The sequence below is a fragment of the Eptesicus fuscus genome, chromosome 21 (genome assembly GCF_027574615.1).
Source record: "Eptesicus fuscus isolate TK198812 chromosome 21, DD_ASM_mEF_20220401, whole genome shotgun sequence".
Lineage (NCBI taxonomy): Eukaryota > Metazoa > Chordata > Mammalia > Chiroptera > Vespertilionidae > Eptesicus > Eptesicus fuscus.
Genome location: NC_072493.1, coordinates 35,925,318 through 35,944,987, shown reverse-complemented (window position 1 = coordinate 35,944,987; position 19,670 = coordinate 35,925,318). Strand labels below are relative to the sequence as shown.

The 19,670-nt window shown below is 53.3% G+C and overlaps 2 protein-coding genes across 2 annotated transcripts in view; both read right to left on the bottom strand.

The window, feature by feature from the left end:
* The window catches only part of CATSPERG (cation channel sperm associated auxiliary subunit gamma), a 37,196-nt gene extending 29,176 nt beyond the window's left edge, over positions 1–8,020 (bottom strand). The window contains exons 1-4 of the mRNA XM_008140044.3: positions 8,016–8,020; positions 1,503–1,540; positions 997–1,280; positions 856–909 (exon numbers count right to left, since the gene is read on the bottom strand). Coding sequence (XP_008138266.2) covers positions 856–909; positions 997–1,280; positions 1,503–1,540; positions 8,016–8,020 — 381 coding nt within the window. The remainder of the gene's footprint in view (positions 1–855; positions 910–996; positions 1,281–1,502; positions 1,541–8,015) is intronic.
* Positions 8,021–9,643: 1,623 nt separating this feature from the next.
* Positions 9,644–17,785, bottom strand: KCNK6 (potassium two pore domain channel subfamily K member 6). Its single transcript, XM_008139643.3, has 3 exons — positions 17,408–17,785; positions 10,520–10,915; positions 9,644–10,342 (listed from the first exon to the last, which is right to left on the bottom strand). Exons 1-3 carry the CDS (start codon positions 17,727–17,729, stop codon positions 10,119–10,121), a joined length of 942 nt encoding a protein of 313 aa, XP_008137865.1. The 5' UTR covers positions 17,730–17,785; the 3' UTR covers positions 9,644–10,118.
* Between the last annotated feature and the right edge of the window lie 1,885 nt (positions 17,786–19,670).

Below are 19,670 nucleotides of genomic sequence, written 5' to 3'. Positions count from 1 at the left end.
ATGATCAAAGTCATAGGGACAGAATGTAGATTAGTGGTCTCCAGAGTCTGGAGGGGTGGGCGTACAGGGTATCTTTTTGAGGTGATGAAAATGTTCTAGAATTAGTGGTGATGGTTGCACCAGTTTGTGAATACACTAAAATTATTGGCTTGTACATTTTTTAAAAGTATATTTTATTGATTTTTCACAGAGAGGAAGGGAGAGGGATAGAGAGTTGGAAACATCTATAAGAGAGAGAGACATCCATCAGCTGCCTCCCGCACACCCCCCACCGGGAATGTGCCCGCAAACCAAGGTACATGCCCTTGACCGGAATCGAACCTGGGACCTTTCAGTCCGCAGGCCGACACTCCATCCACTGAGCCAAACCAGTCAGGGCGGCTTTTACATTTTAAATGATGAATTTTATGGCAGGTGAATTATATCTTAATTTTTTAATGAAAAAAAAAAAAAACACAACACAAACATGCTTACTTGAGAACTTACTATGTGCCAGGTGGGGCACTGGCAATCGTTGTGACTCCTTAAGGGCTCCCAGGGTTTGGTGGTGCCACTACCATGATAAAGTTAGAAAAGGGGAAACTGCCGAAACCGGTTTGGCTCAGTGGCTAGAGCGTCAGCCTGCGGGCTGAAAGGTCCCAGGTTCGATTCCGGTCAAGGGCATGTACCTTAGTTGCGGGGCACATCCCCAGTAGGGGGTGTGCAGGAGGCAGCTGATCGATGTTTCTCTCTCATCGATGTTTCTAACTCTCCCTCTCCCTTCCTCTCTGTAAAAATCAATAAAATATATTTTAAAAGAAAAGGGGAAACTTGAGGTTCACTCAGAATGAGCCTGCTCGAGCTGCAAACACTCACCTCTCCTTTGCAGAAGTAGTCGATCTTCAGGTAGTAAGGGAAGCCCAGGTATTTCTGCAAGGAGAGGTTGGGCAAATGGCCAGAGCCCAATCGGATGCACTTCCAGGACCTCTCCCATTCACCGGACCCCAACCCCCTCACCTCATCCGGGTCGATAGGCGCGTCCACCAGAAGGCCAAACAGGTTGTCCACTGTGTCCAGGGGCTCTTGCTCAAAGAAGCGGTCACTCCCGTGGTTCTTGCCTACCGTCTCGAACTTGTTCAGGACAACCTGCCAGGTGCACTCCTGGTTATCCTCGACAGCCCACAGCCTCCGCGGTGACAACAGCACCGCCGTCAGGGGCCACAGCGCCCACAGGACTCGGAGTCTCGGCCACGAAGGGCCGGCAGGGTTCATCGCGGGGCAGCGCGCAGCGTGGCTGGAACCTGGAGAATGCGGGGGTCGACACCCGCTAGCAAGACTGCGCCCCGGGGCCGCCTTCTGAGGTCCCACCTCTGTCCTTGCTTCGCCCCCGCCCCCCCACCTGCTCCAGGCCTCGCCTCTGCTAGGACTTTTGGCCCCAACGCTGCTCTTGCTCTGGGCTCCGCTTCTGCTTCAGACCTCGCGGGTGCCCCAGGTCCTGCACCTGCTGGGAAGCGAGATCCCACCTCGGCTATTTCTCCGGGTCCCGCCCTTATCGCCGCTCCTGGCCACGCCCCGGCTCCTGGTTTTGCTCCATCTCCTCCTCTCTCCCCCCGCAACCGTGCGCCACCCTTGTGTTCTGCTCTGCACTTGCCCTGCACCCGGTCTCTTGTTTCTCACTTGGGCTGCGTCCCACCTGTTTTCCCCAGGCCGGCTACTCCCCCCGATCTCGCACCTGCACCTCGCCTCAGGCCCACTTCTTTTTGTATCGCCCCTTTCTCCTGGTTCGAATCTAGACTGCTTGCGGGGTCCGGTCCCTAGCCCGCCCCTCTCCCGGTCGTGGACCTTCTCCACGCCCCGCCCCGCCCCTTTCCCTGTCCCCTGCCCTGTTTCTCAGCCAGAGCTTGCTTCCCGATTTGCTTTTGCTCCCTGTTCCTCGACCTGCCCCCTATCGACGCTCTCTTTCCCCAGGTCCTGGCCAAGCTGCTCTTCCCCCGCCCCATAGGCCCCGCCCCCTCACCCATAGGCCCCGCCCCCTCACCCATAGGCCCCGCCCCCTCACCCATAGGCCCCGCCCCCTCACCCATAGGCCCCGCCCCTTCTTAGAGACCGCCTTTCGCGCTCTCCTGGCCCTGCACCTGATCTTCATTCCATGGCGGGGCCGTCTCCTCCACCTTCACCTCGCCGAACCGCGACACCTTTCCGTCTCACCCGCTCTGCTCACCCCCCTTTCCACGCTCTGGTCTACAATGGGCTCCACGCCCGGCCGCTCCTCGCCCCGCGCTTTCTCCGCATCTCCCCGCCTCCGCGCGGTCCCTCCACTCGCCTCCCTTTCCTTGCCTCTCCCCCCAACTCCTCCCCGTTCGCCCGCGTCCCTCCCTAGGATGGCACCCGGCACCTCTCTCTTCTCCCCGCCCCGAAGTACCAGTCACTTCGGTAACACCGGCCAACCGTCACTTGGCCGCTCCGGGACCGCTCGCTTCTGCCCGCACTTCCTCAACTGCCCTCCGCCTCCCGCGGCCCGTGCGGGGCGGTCTCCACGGCAACGCGCCTCTGACCGGCGGGCGGCGCGCGGGGACTGGCCGGCAGAGGGCGCTGGAGACAACGTTTGTGATACCTGCGCGTGCTTCCACCCAATCAGGCTTTTGTATTAAAAATGCTGCACCTAAAAAAAAAAGTTTGGCCTCCTTGTGGGAATTAATCTGACTGCAGTTTAACACTCTCCCCAACAAAACAGAACAAAGGCGGCCATCGTGTAGAGTTGTTGTGGGAAGTCAATAAGGCGACACGTGAAGAGTGCCTGGCACAGGTAAATAAATATTCAGGTTGACAATTTCCATTTTTATCCGGATGCCTAACAAGGATTCAGTCCATGACTTTTTTTAATCCTCACCTGAGGATGTTTTATTATTATTATTATTATTATTATTATTATTACTAGAGGCCCCATGCATGGGGTCCACCCACCCACCCCCAATTGGGGTGGCAGGTGGTCGGGGGCGGGAAGATGGTGGTTGTGCTGGGCACCTCTCCTGGACACCTGACTGATGGTCCAGACCATGAGCAGTTTTCCTCCTGATCACTCATCACTCAGGTTCCTGGTCTATGAAGGCTGGAGAGCGTTTACTTACTTAGAACCACTGATGGGGGCGGGGAGGGGGTACAGGGGGGAGAGGCCACCCCCTATAGGCCCATTGGGCCGCAGTTCGTGTCATAGCCACTGGTCACTCTGGTCGTTCCGCTGTCCAGTCACTTGGCTTTTATATATATTTATGTAAATTATTATTGATTTGAGAGAGAGAAGACATCCATATTAGAGAGAACCATGGGTTGGTTGCCTCCCTTAGGGGATCTCACTGGGAGAGAATCTGAAACCTAGGTATGTGCCCTGACTGGGAATTGAACCTGCAACCCTTTTGATGTATGGAAGACGCTCCAACCAACTGAGCCACTAGACTAGGCAGACCATTACTTCTTGATGAACTGCAGAGCTGACTTTACTCTAAACCAATAGTTTTCCAACTTAGCGTGTATTAGACTTGCTGGAAGAACTTGTTCAAATAGGTTGTTGGGATCCACCTCCTGAGTTTTTGATTCAGTAAGTCTGAGGTTGTTACAGAAGACTGGAGAAAAACCAAGCAATGCTTAGAGAAAGGGGAATTACATTTTATTATAATTACTAGAGGCCCGGTGCACTGTGTGAGTGTGTGTGTGGAGGGTCCCTCAGCCCAGCCTGCAACCTCTCCAATCTGGGACCCCTCTCATAACCCGGGACTGCTGGCTCCTAATCGCTCACCTGCCGGCCAGCCTGATCACTCCCTAACCACTCCCCTGCCAGCCTGATCAATGCCTAATTGTTCCCCTGCCGACCTGGTTGCCCCTAACTGCCCTCCCCTGCCAGCCATCTTGTGGCGGCCATCTTGTGACCACAGAGGGGGCAGCAGTAAATTTGCATATTACCTCTGCGCAGGCCCAGAAAAATGTGTCTTTCAAATTCTGAGCCCCCAACATGGAGGGAACTTTCCCTATTTGTACTTTTTTCAGCTCTTTATCTTCCAAATTTGGAATGAGACTTCAGGACCTTCTGAGAAAAGTCCTGTGTGCCGGGAAGGGGCCATGAGACCATATCTCAACACCTGGCCTGGCACCAGCACTGGCAACTCTGTCTGGGGCATAGTTTATGGCCTCTCTGGAATGGGAGTAGTCTTATTTTCCTTATTATTTAAGCAAGCAAGCGTTTACAGAAGCCAAAATAGCAGGGTTAAAATTTCAAACAGCAGTTATTACATAAGATAGAGGTTATTATGCTTCAAGGTAGGGTCTGAAAATGTGTACTTCTACCACGTTTCCAGGTGTGGGAGCAGGAAGATACCATTTCCTCCCACCTCTCTAAGCTCTTCTAGCTGGACTTACGACTAGATTAATATGAGACAGGTTATTAGGAAAAAATATCACACATTTATTTCAGATGCACATGCAGGGGTGCCATAAAACAGCAGACCCAAAGAGGCTTGAGGCCGTTGAAGTTTATATGCCATTCTGGAGCTAAGGAGAGGTATTGGTGGTGGGGAGGTTGTGGTTTGCCACTCCTAAGGCAGGAAGGCAATTCACGTGGACATAGCACAGCAGATGTTCCGTAAGTAAATGTTTGCTGAGCCTTGTTTAACAATGGGACACAGGCCGGACTCTGGTCAGTTTAGCCTTTCCAGGTGCCCCCTGCTCTCACACCTGGTTCCTATTGAATTGTAGTTATCTCTGACGATAGCTCCCGTCAGGAGCAGGTCCTCTAGCTCTTGTTAAAAATAACCAGCTTGAAATAATCAGCATCTCGCCCTGACCTGTTTGGCTCAGTGGATAGAGCGCCGGCCTGCGGACTGAAAGGTCCCAGGTTCGATTCTGGTCAAGGGCATGTGCCTTGGTTGCGGGCACATCCCCAGAAGGGGGCGTGCAGGAGGTGGCTGATCGATGTTTCTCTCTCATTGGTGTTTCTGACTCTCTCTCCCTCTCCCTTCCTCTCTGTAAAAAATCAATAAAAAAAATATATTTTTTTAAAAAATAATCAGCATCTCCAAAGGCATGTTTTTCAGTAGTAAACGTTGGCCCCCTCCCAGGTGATGCTGATGCTGACGGTTGGGGACCACACACCTTGGAGACCAGCGCTCTAAAACCCTTCGTGACTCCCTGGGACTTCGGGGAAACCTCCAAAGTTGGTTTTCAGCACCCTGCCTGTTGGCCTTCCTGTCCAGCGCTTCTCTCTTCTCCCTGTGGGTGTACGTAGCCCACAGCCCATTACACAGCGCAACCTGAATTCCTGGGTGAGGCATGCTCTTTCTCGGGACTGCACATGCTGTAGCACTTTCCGAAACACTTTTCTCCACTTTGTCGGTGACTGAACACTTTCCTTCCCTGGGGTCTGGTGACACATGGCGAGTCCCTATCTCTCCCCTGACCACACCGAACATGACCATCTGGGAATCGGTCTTTCTTTCCCACAAAACCACAGACTTCAGGGTGTCCGGGCCTAGGGCTTTCTGTCACTGTTGTTCCCAACTCTGTCCAACACAGAATAGGTGTTCTATGTAAATGAACAGTTGATGGATGCGTAGGCTCCCGCCCCTAGCCCACCCACAGGCCAGGGAAGAATGACTTCACCGGAGAGAGGAAACTCAGCAGCTGTGTACCTGAGGCCTTCTAGCTTCCCGAGCAGAATCGGAGAGACTGGTGTCTTCTCCTGGTACCCCAGCTCAGATATACAGCCCCCTGGGGGGTGCCTCTGTTAGACCTTGATACAAAGGTACACCCTGCAACACCCTTTATGCCAGAAACTGCCAACCACCCACATGTCCATTAAGGAGACCTTGGAATGATTTATGGGATGTGTGTCCTAGAGGAGGCACTGCAGAAATTAGAAAGGATTTAAGACCTACTTGGGTGTCTCTGGGATGACCTATGAACTACACTGGGTTGGTGAAAGAAAAAAATATCAAGGTGCAGAAATGAGAATGTTAGAAAAAGTGTATAAAATTATACATAACATATAAAAAAGCAAAGTGCAGACATGATGCTTAGCTAACATTTTAATGAATAGCAGACACTGTTCTAAGAGTTTTACAGATATTAAATTGCTTAATTCTCTAACAAGCCCATGAGGTAGGTGCCATGATCCTCCCATTTTACAGATTGGCAAACTGAGGCACAGGGAGGCGAAATCACCTGCCCTGATTGGGAGTGGTAGGGTTCTGATTTCTATCCAGGGACTCTGCCTCCAGAATCTGTAATGGTAACCAACCACCTCGCCACACTAGGTACCATGTGTGTGGAGTGAAAGACACTGACACACGTGCGTATTGCTGGTATTTGTCCGAGAAATCAGTCAACACAGCCGGAGTGCTGGAGAAAGATTGACTTTCCACTGTACACTCTTTTGTACCTTTTGAATTTTTAGCATGCACCTTTTTAAAAAATATTTTTTTAATGGATTTCAGAGAGGAAGGGAGAGGGGGAATAGAGATAGAAATATCAATGATGAGAATCATTGACCTGCTGCCTCCTGCACGCCCCCTACTGGGGGTCGAGCCTGCAACCTGGGCATGTGCAACCCAGGACCCTTCAGACACAGGACCCTTCAGGTCGCAGGCCGAAGCTCTACCCACTGAGCCAAACCAGCTAGGGCGGCATGCACCGTTTTTTTTTAAATGTCTTCAACTGAACAGGGTCTGGTTTCTTTTTCAAGAAGGGGAGAAACGACTGCCTCCCCAGCCAGCCGCTGACTTTAGCCCGGTGAGGAGACAGGAGACTGGGAGGCTGAGAAAGAGCTGGACAGCAGGTGTTTCTGAACTCCCATGGGACAAGGTGACCAATCAAAACCTTGCTCAAACCCATTTTGCACTTCCTGGGTGGCCTTGGACAAATTATTTGACCTCTCTGGGCCTCCTTTCCTCAACTATAAAATGTAGTGAGAATGTACCTAACAGTTGATAAGAGGAGTAAATAAATTATTTTTTTTAAAAAAAAATAGGAGGAAATAAATCAAGGGCTTGAAGCAGTGCCTACCTCATAGTAAATCCTCTCTGTGTTTTCCATTACTATTATTAAAACAATCTTGTGTGCCTTTTTAGCATGATTTGACAGTGTTGGCTTCTTCCTTCCCAAAATACTCTCATTCTCTTTCCAATACTCCCCACCCTCCTGGTTTTCCTACTCCTCTCTGGAACTCCCCTTTCCTGTCTTCTTTGTAAGCTCTTCTCTCTAGTATGAGGACATTGGTTGAAGGGGCCTTTACTTAGAAAAAGAAGCCTCCCTTTGGCATGTTTAGCCTTGACCTTCAGACCCTATTTGTGTCCACCCGGCCAGCCAGGCATCCCTTATGTAGGTCCCAACCTGCATAATTGTACATGATGGCCTTGGCTGATTTGTTCATCAATATCCATCCATCCTCCCACTCTTCTGCCTTCCTAATAGAAGCCCAATATCATTCAAGTATTCACCAGCCTCCAAGCTGAAACCTTACCCACAGCCTCAGTTCTGGGGAGCAGGGGGAATCCTGAAGAATCTAAGCTAATCCTGAATTCCTCGGGCCAATGATTGGCTCAGGATGGGCATGTGAGGCAACTCTGGCCAATGAGATTGAAGAGGAAGTCTGCCGGGAGGCTTCAGGAAAAGATTTTCTTGCTTCCAGAGAGGGCCTGGGAAAAGATGCCCCTCTCTTCCTCTACTAAAAATGATCACATCTGGTTGTGATGCCTGGACCCGCAGCAGCCACTTTGGGGCGACGAGGGGAGTCCATGTGGGAGCCAAACATTCGGCTGAGGGTGGCAGAGCAGAGAGGGAGCCTGGGGTCCAAGACCCGCCTGGAGCTGCCGCTGCACCATGCCTAAAGCTCCCCGCAACGCTGGTGATGTGCAATATACACTCAGCTCACGGCTTCGCCTCCTGCCAGTCTGGGTTTTGTTCCCCGCTGCCCAAATCTTTCCTTGCTGATACAAAATACAAATACCCTTAGGCTGCTCTCTCAAGGCCGGTCTTCTCTTCACTCCTACCTCATGGCCTCGGTTCCTGCATCTGTCTCCAGCCTCAACCACGCTGAGCCCCAGCCCCGGGGGCTCTGTGGCCTCCTGATGGCCTCCCCTGGGTGTCTTCAGCCCCTCACGCTCACCATGTTCCCAACTAGCCTCAGCGTCTTCCCTCCAAGGCCCCCATCTCAAGTGCAGCTGACCGTGCCTTGCGCCTTTCCAGGGCCTTGTTCCCCACCCCAAGTCTATAAGGCCTATGGCCTGTCCACTTGGCCTTCTGAGCATCCCTCCACCTGGACCTCCTTCCTGTTGGCCCTGTCCAGCCCCATCATCTCCTGCTTTGTTCCCGCCATAGCCTTCCCTGGGCACCCAGCCTTTGTCCCCCCCGCCCTCATCTACATCCACAGAAAAGCTGGGGGATTTCCTAAGGCACAAACCTAACCATGACCCTGTTCTGGTAGAAGCCCTGCCATGATTCTCTAGTGTCCTCAAGAAAGAAGCTGTTTCCCAAGCTGATCATTTAAAAAAACACTTAAGAGGGGCCCATGTCAACCACGCCACTATCCTTCCCCCATTCACTCCACACTCGTCCCAGAAGCTGATGTCTAACATGCTCTCCTACCTCCAGGCCTTTGCATACATGGTTCCTTCTGTCTGGAACGCCCTTCCCATTTGTCTACTATCAAGGCCTGGCTCAGATGCCCATCCCTTGTCACCTAGGGCTTGGGAGAGGTAACAGCTCAGTAGATGGGCCTTTGACAGTGAGTGCTATTGCTGATGTTTCATTTGGGGGGAGGAGGGAGAGAAAATCTATTACTTCCTAGCTCTGTGCCGAAAACAAGGAACCTCCCCTCCCATGCCTCAGTTTCCTCATCTGTGGAGAGAGGGTAATATTTTCTCATGTAAATTACCCAGAACAGGGCCTAGCCAAAGCATCACAGAACAACATGGCAGGCTCTGTGAAGTCATCTTGTGAAGTACTATTATTATTACTGCCATTTTGCAGGTGAGGGACCTGAGACCTACAGGGGAAGTGACTGCCCGAGGAGATGGGCAGTATGCAACTGAGTTGGGATCTGAGCCCAAGCAGGCTAGCTCCGAAGCTCACAGAATCGGCACTTAGTGCTCCACAAATGGGGACAGCTGTTACAGCACTGTTGTGGCTAAGAACAGTGGCCTTCTGTGCCATTGGGATCCAGACTGGGATCCTCTTTCCTGCTGAGGAAGACTCTAGGACCCAGGCCTACCCCAGGGCTCTCTGCATGGGTCTTGTTCCCTGGAGACACCTGAGGAAAATCAGTCACACCTTCTTCCCTTGACTACTACGCATACTTCAGGGGTGAGCTCACTTGTCCCTTCCTCCAGGAAGTCCTCCCTGACCTTCCAAGTTGTATTGGGTGCATTCTATGTTTTCTCCATCACACCGCTGACCACTCTGCCTCTGCTGGTAAAGTCCTGCCAGTTCTGGGCCCACTGTGTGGGGACGTCTGTCTATGTTACTAGACTGTGAGCCCCGGGAGAACAGGGCCCAGCTACGTCACTAACATTACCCAACCTGGAAGAGGTTGGGATGAATTAATATACAGGGTGGGGCAAAAGTAGGTTTACAGTTGTGAGTACACGAAACAGTTTATTCTTGTATTATTTATTAAATATTGCATTATTTTCCCATACGAACAACTGTAAACCTACTTTTGCCCTACCCTGTGTTCTTTCCACGATAAGGAAATGAAGGCTCAGAAAGGACTGTCACGTGCCCAAGGTGTAGTGACCGATCTGGTGCCTGAAATGATAGAGCCCAGAGCCTGGCAGAACTGTAGGTGGTGCGTCGCTGAGAGAAGTAAGTGATGGAGTAAAAGAGTAAGAGAAAAAGAGACGTTGGGAGGGAAAGACAGAGACGGTGAGAAAGCCGAAGAGGCATCGAATGTGAGGGAGAGGAGGGAAGAGCCAGGAGAACAAAGCAATGCGGGTGCCTGGGGAGCCCAGGGCAGGTACGACAAAGGAGGGACAGCTGTGGCGGTGCTCTCAGGAGCACTGGCGTGTGCCCACGATGGTCTAGTATGTCCGCTCCAGTCACATGGTCCCTCAGCCGCAGGCTAGGTCCATCCAGCCTCAAGGTGCCTGCCCCAGCTACCTGGGGATGGAGGCGTAGTCGGCGTGGGAGCTGGTGGCGAGTTGCTGGTGTGGTTCTGACTGGGAACCCAGAATGTCCACCCGGTCGTCCTCATCCTCATGGAAGCCGGTAGGGCGACGACTGGGCAGCAGGATGAGCTCGGTGAGGCCATGAAGGTCAGACACATGCCGGACAGTCTGCAGCACCAAAACCATGGCGATCAGACCTAGGAAGAGGTAGGCTGCAAAGACGGCAGAGGGGTCATGGGTGAACTCAGAACCTAGGCAGGCCCCAGGAGCTACTGGACCCCGAGGGTGGGGCTGTGACCCTCACCTCCCCCCCTCAGACAGGCCAGGTTCCCCTCATACCCTCCAGGACAAGGCTGTGCCCTGGGTCCTGAGCCAGCCACCCTACTCACCTGTGACCAGCACCTTGTAGAGGGCCCGGTAGGGCTGGCCGGGGGCTTCACCGGGCACATAGTCACCCAGGCCAATGGTGGACAAAGAGATGAAGCAGAAGTAGAAGGCATCCAAGAAGCTCCAGGCCTCCTCAAGGTGGGCAAAGATTGCGGCGGGCACCAGGAAGCAGATGGTCACCGTGATCCCCAGCAGAACCACCAGGTGCCAGCGGGCCAGCCTCCGGGAGTCCCAGCCCCAGCGCATGCTCAGCCAGGACAAGGGAGCATGGGTCAGCAGCAGTGACAGGCGCTGGGCTGAGGCCGTCAGCAGCAACATGGTGGCCGGCACGCCCAGGAGCGCAAAGACAATGGAAAAGGCCTTGCCCGCATCCGTCAGTGGTGTCGTGTACCCATAGCCTGTGGAAGTAACGGGGAAATCCTTCTGCCCACTTGGCACCTGCTTGGGGTCTGTGGCCATCCTAAGCCAAGACCTCATGTTACCCTTGAACTTGACCCCCGACTCTTTCATTGCTGGTCATCCTTGACTTCCTTATCACTCACACCCACTTTCTGTCCGTGAATCCCATTGTCTCAAATTTCAAATAGATCCCAAGTCCATCCACTTCACCCCACTCCACCTCCATGTCTACCCCGTAGTCTCCTCCCGGGCCTCCCTCCTCCACCTCCACCTTTGCCCCCACCGTCTGAACCCCCTCCCCCCCTCCCCCCCCCCCACGCAGCCAGAGGGGCACTGTGAACACCAGTGTTAAGTCATGTCCCTCCCCTGCTCAGAGCCTCCCGGTGGCTCCATCCCACTCAGGAGGAAGGACAAAGTCCTCACCGTGACCCCGAGGCCCCACACAAACCAGCAGGGAAATACCCTCCCACCTCAGGGCCTTTGCACTGTCTGTCCTTTCCCTGTGCAACACCCTTCCTTCCGGGTTCCACAGGCCCCCTTCCTCTCCAAGTCCTTGTTCAAACATCACCTTCTCAGCGAGGCCTTCCCTGACCACCTTTACTTTGTTGTAGTCCCCACCTGAGGATGTCTTCCCATTGATTTATTTAGAGAGAGTGGAAGGGAGGGGGAGAGATACAGAGAGAGAGCCGTCTATGTGAGAGACACATCCATTGGTTGCCGCCTGAATGTGCCCCTACTGGGGCTGGTGATGGAGCCGGCAACAGAGGTACGTGCCCTTGATGGGAAGGGAACCCTTCAATCTGTGGGCCGACGCTCTATCCATGGAGTCAAACCGACCAGGTCCGACCACCTTATTTTAAATTGTGACACTTTCTCACCCAACTTTTTTGGTTTGTTTTCATAGCACTTAACACTGCCTAGCAAACGACAGGATTTACTTCTTTGGCTACTCTCTGTCTCCCCCTTTCGGGTGCCATCTCAGGAGGGCAGGGGCTTCTGTGTGCTTTGTTCAGGGCCATAGTCCTGGTATCTGGCACAGAGTGGGCACTCAGTCAACAGCTGAAATAATTGAAGGGTGCAGGCTCAAGTCTGGCTCCCTCTACTCTACAATGGAGTGACCTCCTGGAGGGCCGTGAGAACACAGGACCACAGGACCGTGGGTGTGAGTGCTGCAAACAGAAACATGATACAGGGGAATTCAGGTGTAGGTGAGACTGGCTCACCGTGGCAATGTATAATTTAAAATCTCCTTTTTTCCCAAATAAAGCAAACCAAAAGGTCAGAGATATGATGGGGGTGGTAAGAGGCCTGGTTAATGTTGAAGTAAAACGTTTTTAGCCCAAAAGACTGTATGCAGATCCAGCCCTGTGATAAAAAATAACACGTGGAGCCAAAACCAGTTTGGCTCAGTGGATAGAGCGTCAGCCTTCGGACTGGGGGGGTCCCAGGTTCGATTCCGGTCAAGGGCATGTACGTTGGTTGCGGGCACACCCCCAGTGGGGGGTGTGCAGGAGGCAGCTGATCAGTGTTTTTCTCTCTCTATCTCTCTCCCTTCCTCTCTGTAAAAAAAAAAAAAATCAATAAAATATATTTTAAAAAAAATAACATGTGGAATTGTGCAGATGAACACATCTCCCATACAAAGGGATCTGATTTTTACATACTCAAAAACTTGAGAGCAAGGGCTGGAAGAGAATCCTGTACACCCACGCTCATAGCAGCATTCTTCACAGCCAAGTGTCCATCGATGGAGGAATGGGTAAACAAAACCCATAAATATATACAATGGAATATTATTCAGCCTTATGAAGGAAGGAAACTCTGACACATGCTACAACATGGATGAACCTTGAGGACATTATGCTAAATGAGAAAAGCTAGTCGAAGAAAGACAAATACTGTATGATTCCACTTATATGAAGTATTTAGAGTAGTCAAAATCATAGAGACACAAGTAGAACGGTGGTCGCCAGGAGCTGGGGAGAGGGCACATGGGGAGTTGGTGTTTAAGGGTAGAGTTTCGGTTCTGCAAGATGAAAATTGTTCTGGAGATGAATGGTGGTAACGATTGCACAACAATGTAAATGTACCTAATATCCCTGAAGTGTACCCTTAGAAATGGTGAAGACGGTAAGTTGTATGTGTATTTTACCATAATAAAAAATGGGGAAAAAATAAAAAAGACTCTCTGGCTTTCGCTGCACACATGGCCACGTGTACTAAAGACGTTCCCTCGTTAATGGGGTTTCTCCATTAAAACCTTTGTATTAATGAGGGTTGGAGCCATAAAGGAAAAACCTCAAATAATAGTTGCGTAAATAAGACGCAGCTAGGTGTAACTGGAATAATTTCTGACCCATAAGGCATACAAGAAAGAAGCAAACAGGTTCCAAGAAGTGTCCTCAAGGAGAGGGAGGTGCCACCCTAGCCGGTTGCTCAGTGGTTAGAGTGTCGGCCGTGGACTGAAGGGTTTCGGGATTGATTCTGGTCCAGGGTGCATGTGTGGGAGGCAATCGGTCAACGTTTCTCTCTCTCTGGCTCCTTCCCTCCCTCCCCCAGGGTGAGGATTAACAACAAAAGAAGAAAACACACACACACACACACACACACACACACAAACACACACACACAAAGCAGAGTCCTGCAAAATGGGCTCATAAAAAATGCCTCCCACCTTACCAGGGTGGATTGCATAGCATCCAGCAAAACATAAAAAGAGTTACAGGCATGCTCGCTTCCGGGTTGCTGACCCCTCCATCCCTGGCCTCACCTGGAGCAAGGCTGCCCGGATCAATTCCAGGCCCCAGGCCTTTCTCAGAGGGCTCGGGCCTGACAAGCCCAGAGGTGCTGTGGGATTAGTCTCTCTGAAAGACGTTTGGCTTTTCATTTCTCGGACACATTCAGAGCTCCAGGCTTTCCCACCAATAACAGTGAAAACCGAGGCACAGAAAACCTGTTATCATCCCCAGCCCCCTGGTCGGCAAACTGCGGCTCTTTGGCCCCTTGAGTGTGGCTCTTCCACAAAATACCACGGCCTGGGCGGGTCTATTTTGAAGAAGTGGCGTTAGAAGAAGTTTACGTTTAAAAAAATTGGCTCTCAAAAGAAATTTCAATCGTTGTACTGTTGATATTTGGCTCTGCTGACTAATGAGTTTGCCGACCACTGCCCCAGCCCTTCAAACTGACAAAGACTTCGTCCTGACCAAACTTCAGTTAGGCTCCTCTCGACTAGGCCGTTTCAGCAAGAACCCTGAGTTTAGGGAGAATCCCTCCACTCTTGATATCTAATCACATTCCTTATTCTCCACCTTTGAGAGCTGAGGGCTTGGCCTTTTGCAACAATCCCATTCAGCCAGTCAACAGGAATCCCCGGTCTCTGAATACTTTCCGGTCCACTGATCCCCTCACTCTGCTCTCCATCTCCAGCTGTCTTTGTTATATTCAGAATTGAGTTCAGTCTCTCTCCCTTATTGCAACAACTTACCATTTTTATTTTTCATTTCGGTATACACACATCACTCCTCTTCATGCAGGCTTAAGAGGCAGTGCAGTGTATTGGTTAAGAGCATGGGACTCGGAGGCCTGACCGCCTTGGTTCAAATTTCTACTCTACACCTGCCTAGTTGGTGTGACCTCAGACAAGTTGTCCAACTTCTCTGGGCCTCAGTTTCTATTGCTAAAAAAAAATAGGGCCAGGCCCGAACTGGTTTGGCTCAGTGGATAGAGCATCGGCCTGCGGACTCAAGGGTTCCAGGTTTGATTCCGGTCAAGGGCATGTACCTAGGTTGCGGCCACATCCCCAGTAGGGGGTGTGCAGGAGGCAGCTGATCGATGTTTCTCTCTCATCAATGTTTCTAAGGCTCTATCCCTCTCCCTTTCTCTCTGTAAAAAATCAATAAAATATATATTAAAAAAAAAAAAATAGGGCCAGACCTGGCCCATGTGGCTCAGTGGTTAAGGGTCTACTCATAAACCAGGAGGTCAGGGTTCAATTCCAGTTGGGGCAGGTGCCTGGGTTGCAGGCTCGGCCCCCCACCAAGGGACCGTGTGGGAGGTGGCTAGTTGGTGATTCTCTCTCATCATTGATGTCTTTCTCTCTCCCACTCCCTTCCTCTCTCTGAAATCAATAAAAACACAGTGTATTTATTTTAAAAAATAGGACCACTAATGGTACCTGCTTTACAAGGCTGTTGTGCTGATTGAGTTAAAGCCCATACGTGGCCACTCCTCTGCCAGGTTTTGTTATCACTGTGAAGTGGGGAGTGTCATTATTCCCATTTTACAGATGTGGGAGGACACTGAGGCCTAGAGCTGAGCAGTGGGCTGAGCAGAAATCCAAACCCAGGCTGTGCATGCCTTGAGTCTGGCTTCTTCATCTGTCCTTCTTGGGACAACTTCTCAGAAGCCAGGATCTGGGAGGAGGTTGATGGAGACACTCATGTGACCCAGGGAAGCCCGGGAGCAGGTCAGGCAGGCCCAGCCAGTGGAACAGAGTGCACGAGGAGCATCCAGGACTCCCTGCTGACCATGGACTTGGTTTGCTGGTCCACAGGATGGGGCACCAAAGGCAAAGGCCACCTGCTACTGCAGGCAGGGAGGCGGAGTTAGGAGTCTGCTAGGCCTGCCCCAGCCCCCCTCCCCCCTCACCCCCAGGCAAAATTCCAAGCGAAGAGAGGAAGAGGGAGCTTTGGGGAGGGGATGTGAAAGGACCAGCAGAGCCTTGACAACTGGGATTTCCCAGGTCTGCAAGTGCTGAGGTGGGAAGGGATGTCCCGGGTAGGGCTAGGGGGAGGGGGTTGGTCCCACCTGAGGAGGTTGGTTTCTGGTGTGAAATGGATCCTGGGACCAGGGGAAAGGTGACAGGCCCCAGTGGGGGCATTGTCTGGATGACAAATGGGACTGGGAGGGGATTCCTCAGGCGGAGGGGGATTATGAGCCCGAGGACGCCTGAGAGGACATGATGAAGGTAGACAATGCTAAGGGGATGATGGGACAGGGTGGGTGTCTCGGGTCCGAGGGTGGAAAGTGGTAATGGCTTTGACTGGACATGGGGAGGGGTCCGGGGCCCAGGGGGGCCTGGAGCATCCTTGTTGGAGGGGAGAATTTCAGGCCCAAAGCAGGCTGTGGCAGTGTTAGAGCAAAGAGGGAGTTCCCAGCTGTGGGTCTAGAGATTGGAGTGTTTCCCAGTGCCTAGGGGATTCCCTTTCTCGGGAAATCCAGGTTGAACAGGGGTAGCAGGTGCAGAGAGCAGAGTTTCTGGGCTGGTATCCTGTGTGTGTGTGTGTGTGTGTGTGCGTGTGTGTGTGTGTATGCGTGTGTGTGTGGTGGGGATTCTGCTCTCAATGGCAGTGTGTGTGTGTGTGTGTGTGTGTGTGTGTGTGTGTGGAGGGCACTGGGGTCCCTGATAAAAGGTCTAAGTGGTTCTGGGGCTTTTGCTGAGAGTGTCAAGGGTCCAGAGAGTAATGAGTCTCAACTAGGGGTTCTCGGGTTCAAAGAGGCCCCTATGGGGAGACCCTGGTTTGGAAAGCAGCAGGGGTTTTGCTGGAGCCAGTTTTGAGATTGGAGGGGAGGGAGTCCTGGCCAGGGGGCTTCTGGGGGATAATCTAGCTCCCTCCCCGGTGGTTCCCTCTCATACCTCCATAGCTAGGGGCTGCTACAATGGAACTCCAGGTCCAGAGAAAACCAAAGTGTCTCTATTGGGAGAAAACTCTGTATTGAGGGCTCCCCAATACAAGGGAGATGTCCAGATGGAGTGGGGTATGTGGAGAGGGAGTCAGGGCTTACCTGCTGGGAAGTATGAGTGTGAGGGAGGGCAGGGCCCCTTTCAGGGTAATGGTCCAGATCCAGAGGCAGGGCCCTCTCAGAGGGAGGCCCCAAGTCCTGGCTGAGGGGTCTCTACTGGCAGTAAGGTCTTTCGTGATGGCACCCTGAGGGGGTCTGGAGATTCAGGGTTCTCTCTGGGCACCAGAGTCAGGAGAAGACTGGGACAGGGCTTCCCAAAAGGCTCCAGGAAAGATCTATCTGGTCAGTCAGGAGACACTGTTTGAGGGGATGGCATTCTGAGACCAGAGAGAAGGGCAGAGGTCTTTGGAGTCCAGAGAGGGTGAGGGTCTCAGGCCCAGGGTCCCAGGTCCTCGCTGGAGGTTTCTGAGTGCAGTCCTAGGCCCAGAGGGGCCTGGCAGGGCCATGTCTCCAGGGGGTAAGGCAGAGGAACAATGTCCCAGGCGCTCCCTGGCAGGTACTGAGTCCGGCCCTCCTCCTGGAGAACTGGGTGTTTTCCTGCCGGGAGGAGAGGCTTGGATGGGGTCTTCCGAGGGAGGCAGCTCCCACGACTGTGGACCCCGGATTCCCTCCGAGGGGTTGTGAGGGGATCCTAGGCCCAGAACGGACCCGGAGCGATCCGCTGGGACAAGGTTATCTCCTGGGGGCTCCCGAGTGCCCCTGGGGGTGGGGGTCTCGCTGGCTTGGGGATTGGGGCGGCGCTCACCTACCCACGGTGGTGACCAGCGTGCTGGCAAAGAAGAGAGCAGAGGCAAAGTCCCAGGCGGGGTCCGAGGCGTCGGCGGGCCCCGAGGCGTTGGCGAGCGCTGCGCGCCCCAGCCGGCCGGCCGCCAGCACTCGCTCCACGAAGGCGTCCAGAGCGGGGGCGGCCAGACACGGGCTGCGCCGCAGCAGCTGCTCCCGCAGCATCTCCAGCTCCGCGCGGAGCTGAGCCTCCTGCGGCCCCTCCAGGCGCGCCACCAGCAGCGCGCCCAGCCCCAGGTACGCGGCGTAGGCGGCCAGGGCGCCCGCCAGGAGCGCGCCCCGCCGCATGGCACTTCCCCGCGCCCACCGAGCCCCGCCGCCCCGCGGACCGGCTCCCACGAGCCCCGCCGCCCCGCTGACGTGGCCCCCGCCTCCAGATGGCCGGGCGCCCAGCTCTAGTTCCGGGAGCTCGAAGCACGGCCTCCAACTCCCCAAAGAGGAACCAGAGGAGAAGGGGAGGGGCAGGGGAGGGAGGAGAAGCGCCCCGCCTCCGGGAAACTGAGGCACGCCCCGCCGCCAGGTGTTAACACCGAGAGGGCGGACCCAGGAGACGAACAGGATGGGAAGAGCGGGGCGTTCCGCCCCGCCTTCATTCCTTCCCTCTCCGCGTCCCGGGCGTCTAGATGCCTTCGGTCAGAAAGAGTCCGAACTCTCTCTTCTGCTCGAGGACCGAGAAGTCGCGCCCCATCTCCTCCGGGCCATCTTGCTGGGCTACAAAGATTGTGCTTTTCATCCGGGTGCATGGCCGAGGGGACGAGGGCACAGACTGGCATCCAGCCCTCGTTCCCTTCGCCAAGTCGTGCGCTCTGGAGTGGGGTTGCGTCCACCGGCGGGGAGGCCTAAGTCACAAGGAAGGACACCACAGGGGCAGGGGTCCTCGTGCCCTTACAGACAGAATCGGATATTTAGCTCTTCACCGAATCCTGGCTCAGTGCCCACTTTGTGCCCGGCCCTTGGCTGAGGGATGCTGGGGAAACAGCAGTAACCAAGACAGTTCGGGAACCTGCCTTGAGGGGGCTCCCGGCACTTCAACAGAGTGACAGCCCAGAAAGAAGCACAGGCAGTGACCAAGGCTGGGGTGGAGGGTGCCCAGAGGACTGGGTGGCCCAGAGGAGGCGGCTACCGAAAATCAAGAGCTTCTGGAGGAAGGAAATATCCGAAGTGAGAGAGGATGGATGAGCAGGAAAGAGCCAGGGTCTCTTTTCCAAGCAGAATCACAGATTCACACCTTCACTGGAGGGGGGGGGGGATCTTGCCTTCCCTGCTCCCTCTGCACATTTCTGCACATCTCCCTCTCTGACGGCCTTCCGGAGGGCAGCCCCGGATCCTGACCGCATCTGACTGGCTGAGGAGTGGGGCTCGGGGACCAGTTCAGACACACCCAGATGGTTCTGTTTATAAAACGGTGGCAGCTCTTGGGAAAGAACCCAACTTGGGGCTTAGAAATCACAGGAAGAGACACCTGATAATACAACAGCAACAGCAGGGGCCAGTGATCAAAGGCTTCAATGTGTCAGGCCCTACGGACACATAAGCTTGTAGCTCAACCCCTCCTCTATTATTCATTAAACAGATGCGGAATTTTAGGCTTAACAATTGAGTAGTCACAAAACTGGTAAGGTGTGACCATGTGAACATAAGGTAACACAAAGCTAAAATCCTTGCTTACTAAGAAAAGTATTCTGAGGATGAGAAAATAGTGATGGAGCCCAAAGGACAGATGCTGAACCAGAGTTCAGAAGAGGAATGGGGACACCTCACAGAGAAAGCCGCCACCAAGCCAGCACTCATAACCGAGAGACCAGAGCAGTCCTCACGGTCCCCAGGAAAGGCGATGTCTCGGGAGGAAAGGGAAAGCCACAGTGTCAATCACTTGCTGACATCCTTCCGGAGTGCTGTCATCGCCCGGAAGTCACTTCTACCGTTATCTTTGCCGGAGATGAGTGGAGGAAAGCGTGGGACAGAAAATAGGAGGCTGGAGGGGAGAGAAAGGGGGAGACCGAGTGAGATACATGGGGATACTGGAAGACCAAGAGAGGAGAGACTAAGGAAGCTTAATTCTCTGGGCTTCTCACTTGTAGGGGTGCCTGTGTGTGCTGTGAGTTGCTGGGGGGGGGGGAAGGGGGGTGTAAAATGTTTTTGGAGGACTGGGAAAACCAGGTCGCAACGCAAAGCATTTTTTTTTTTATCATTTTCTGGGAAAATTTGTAAAGATATATTCCAAGACAG

Excerpts from the sequence above, each read along its gene's own strand:
- KCNK6 (XM_008139643.3), bottom strand. The coding sequence starts at position 17,729 with ATGCGGCGGGGCGCGCTCCTGGCGGGCGCCCTGGCCGCCTACGCCGCG. Across the intron at positions 10,916-17,407 it reads CACGCTGGTCACCACCGTGG|GCTATGGGTACACGACACCA; the intron begins GTAGGTGAGCGC and ends TTACTTCCACAG. Across the intron at positions 10,343-10,519 it reads CTACAAGGTGCTGGTCACAG|CCTACCTCTTCCTAGGTCTG; the intron begins GTGAGTAGGGTG and ends CCGTCTTTGCAG.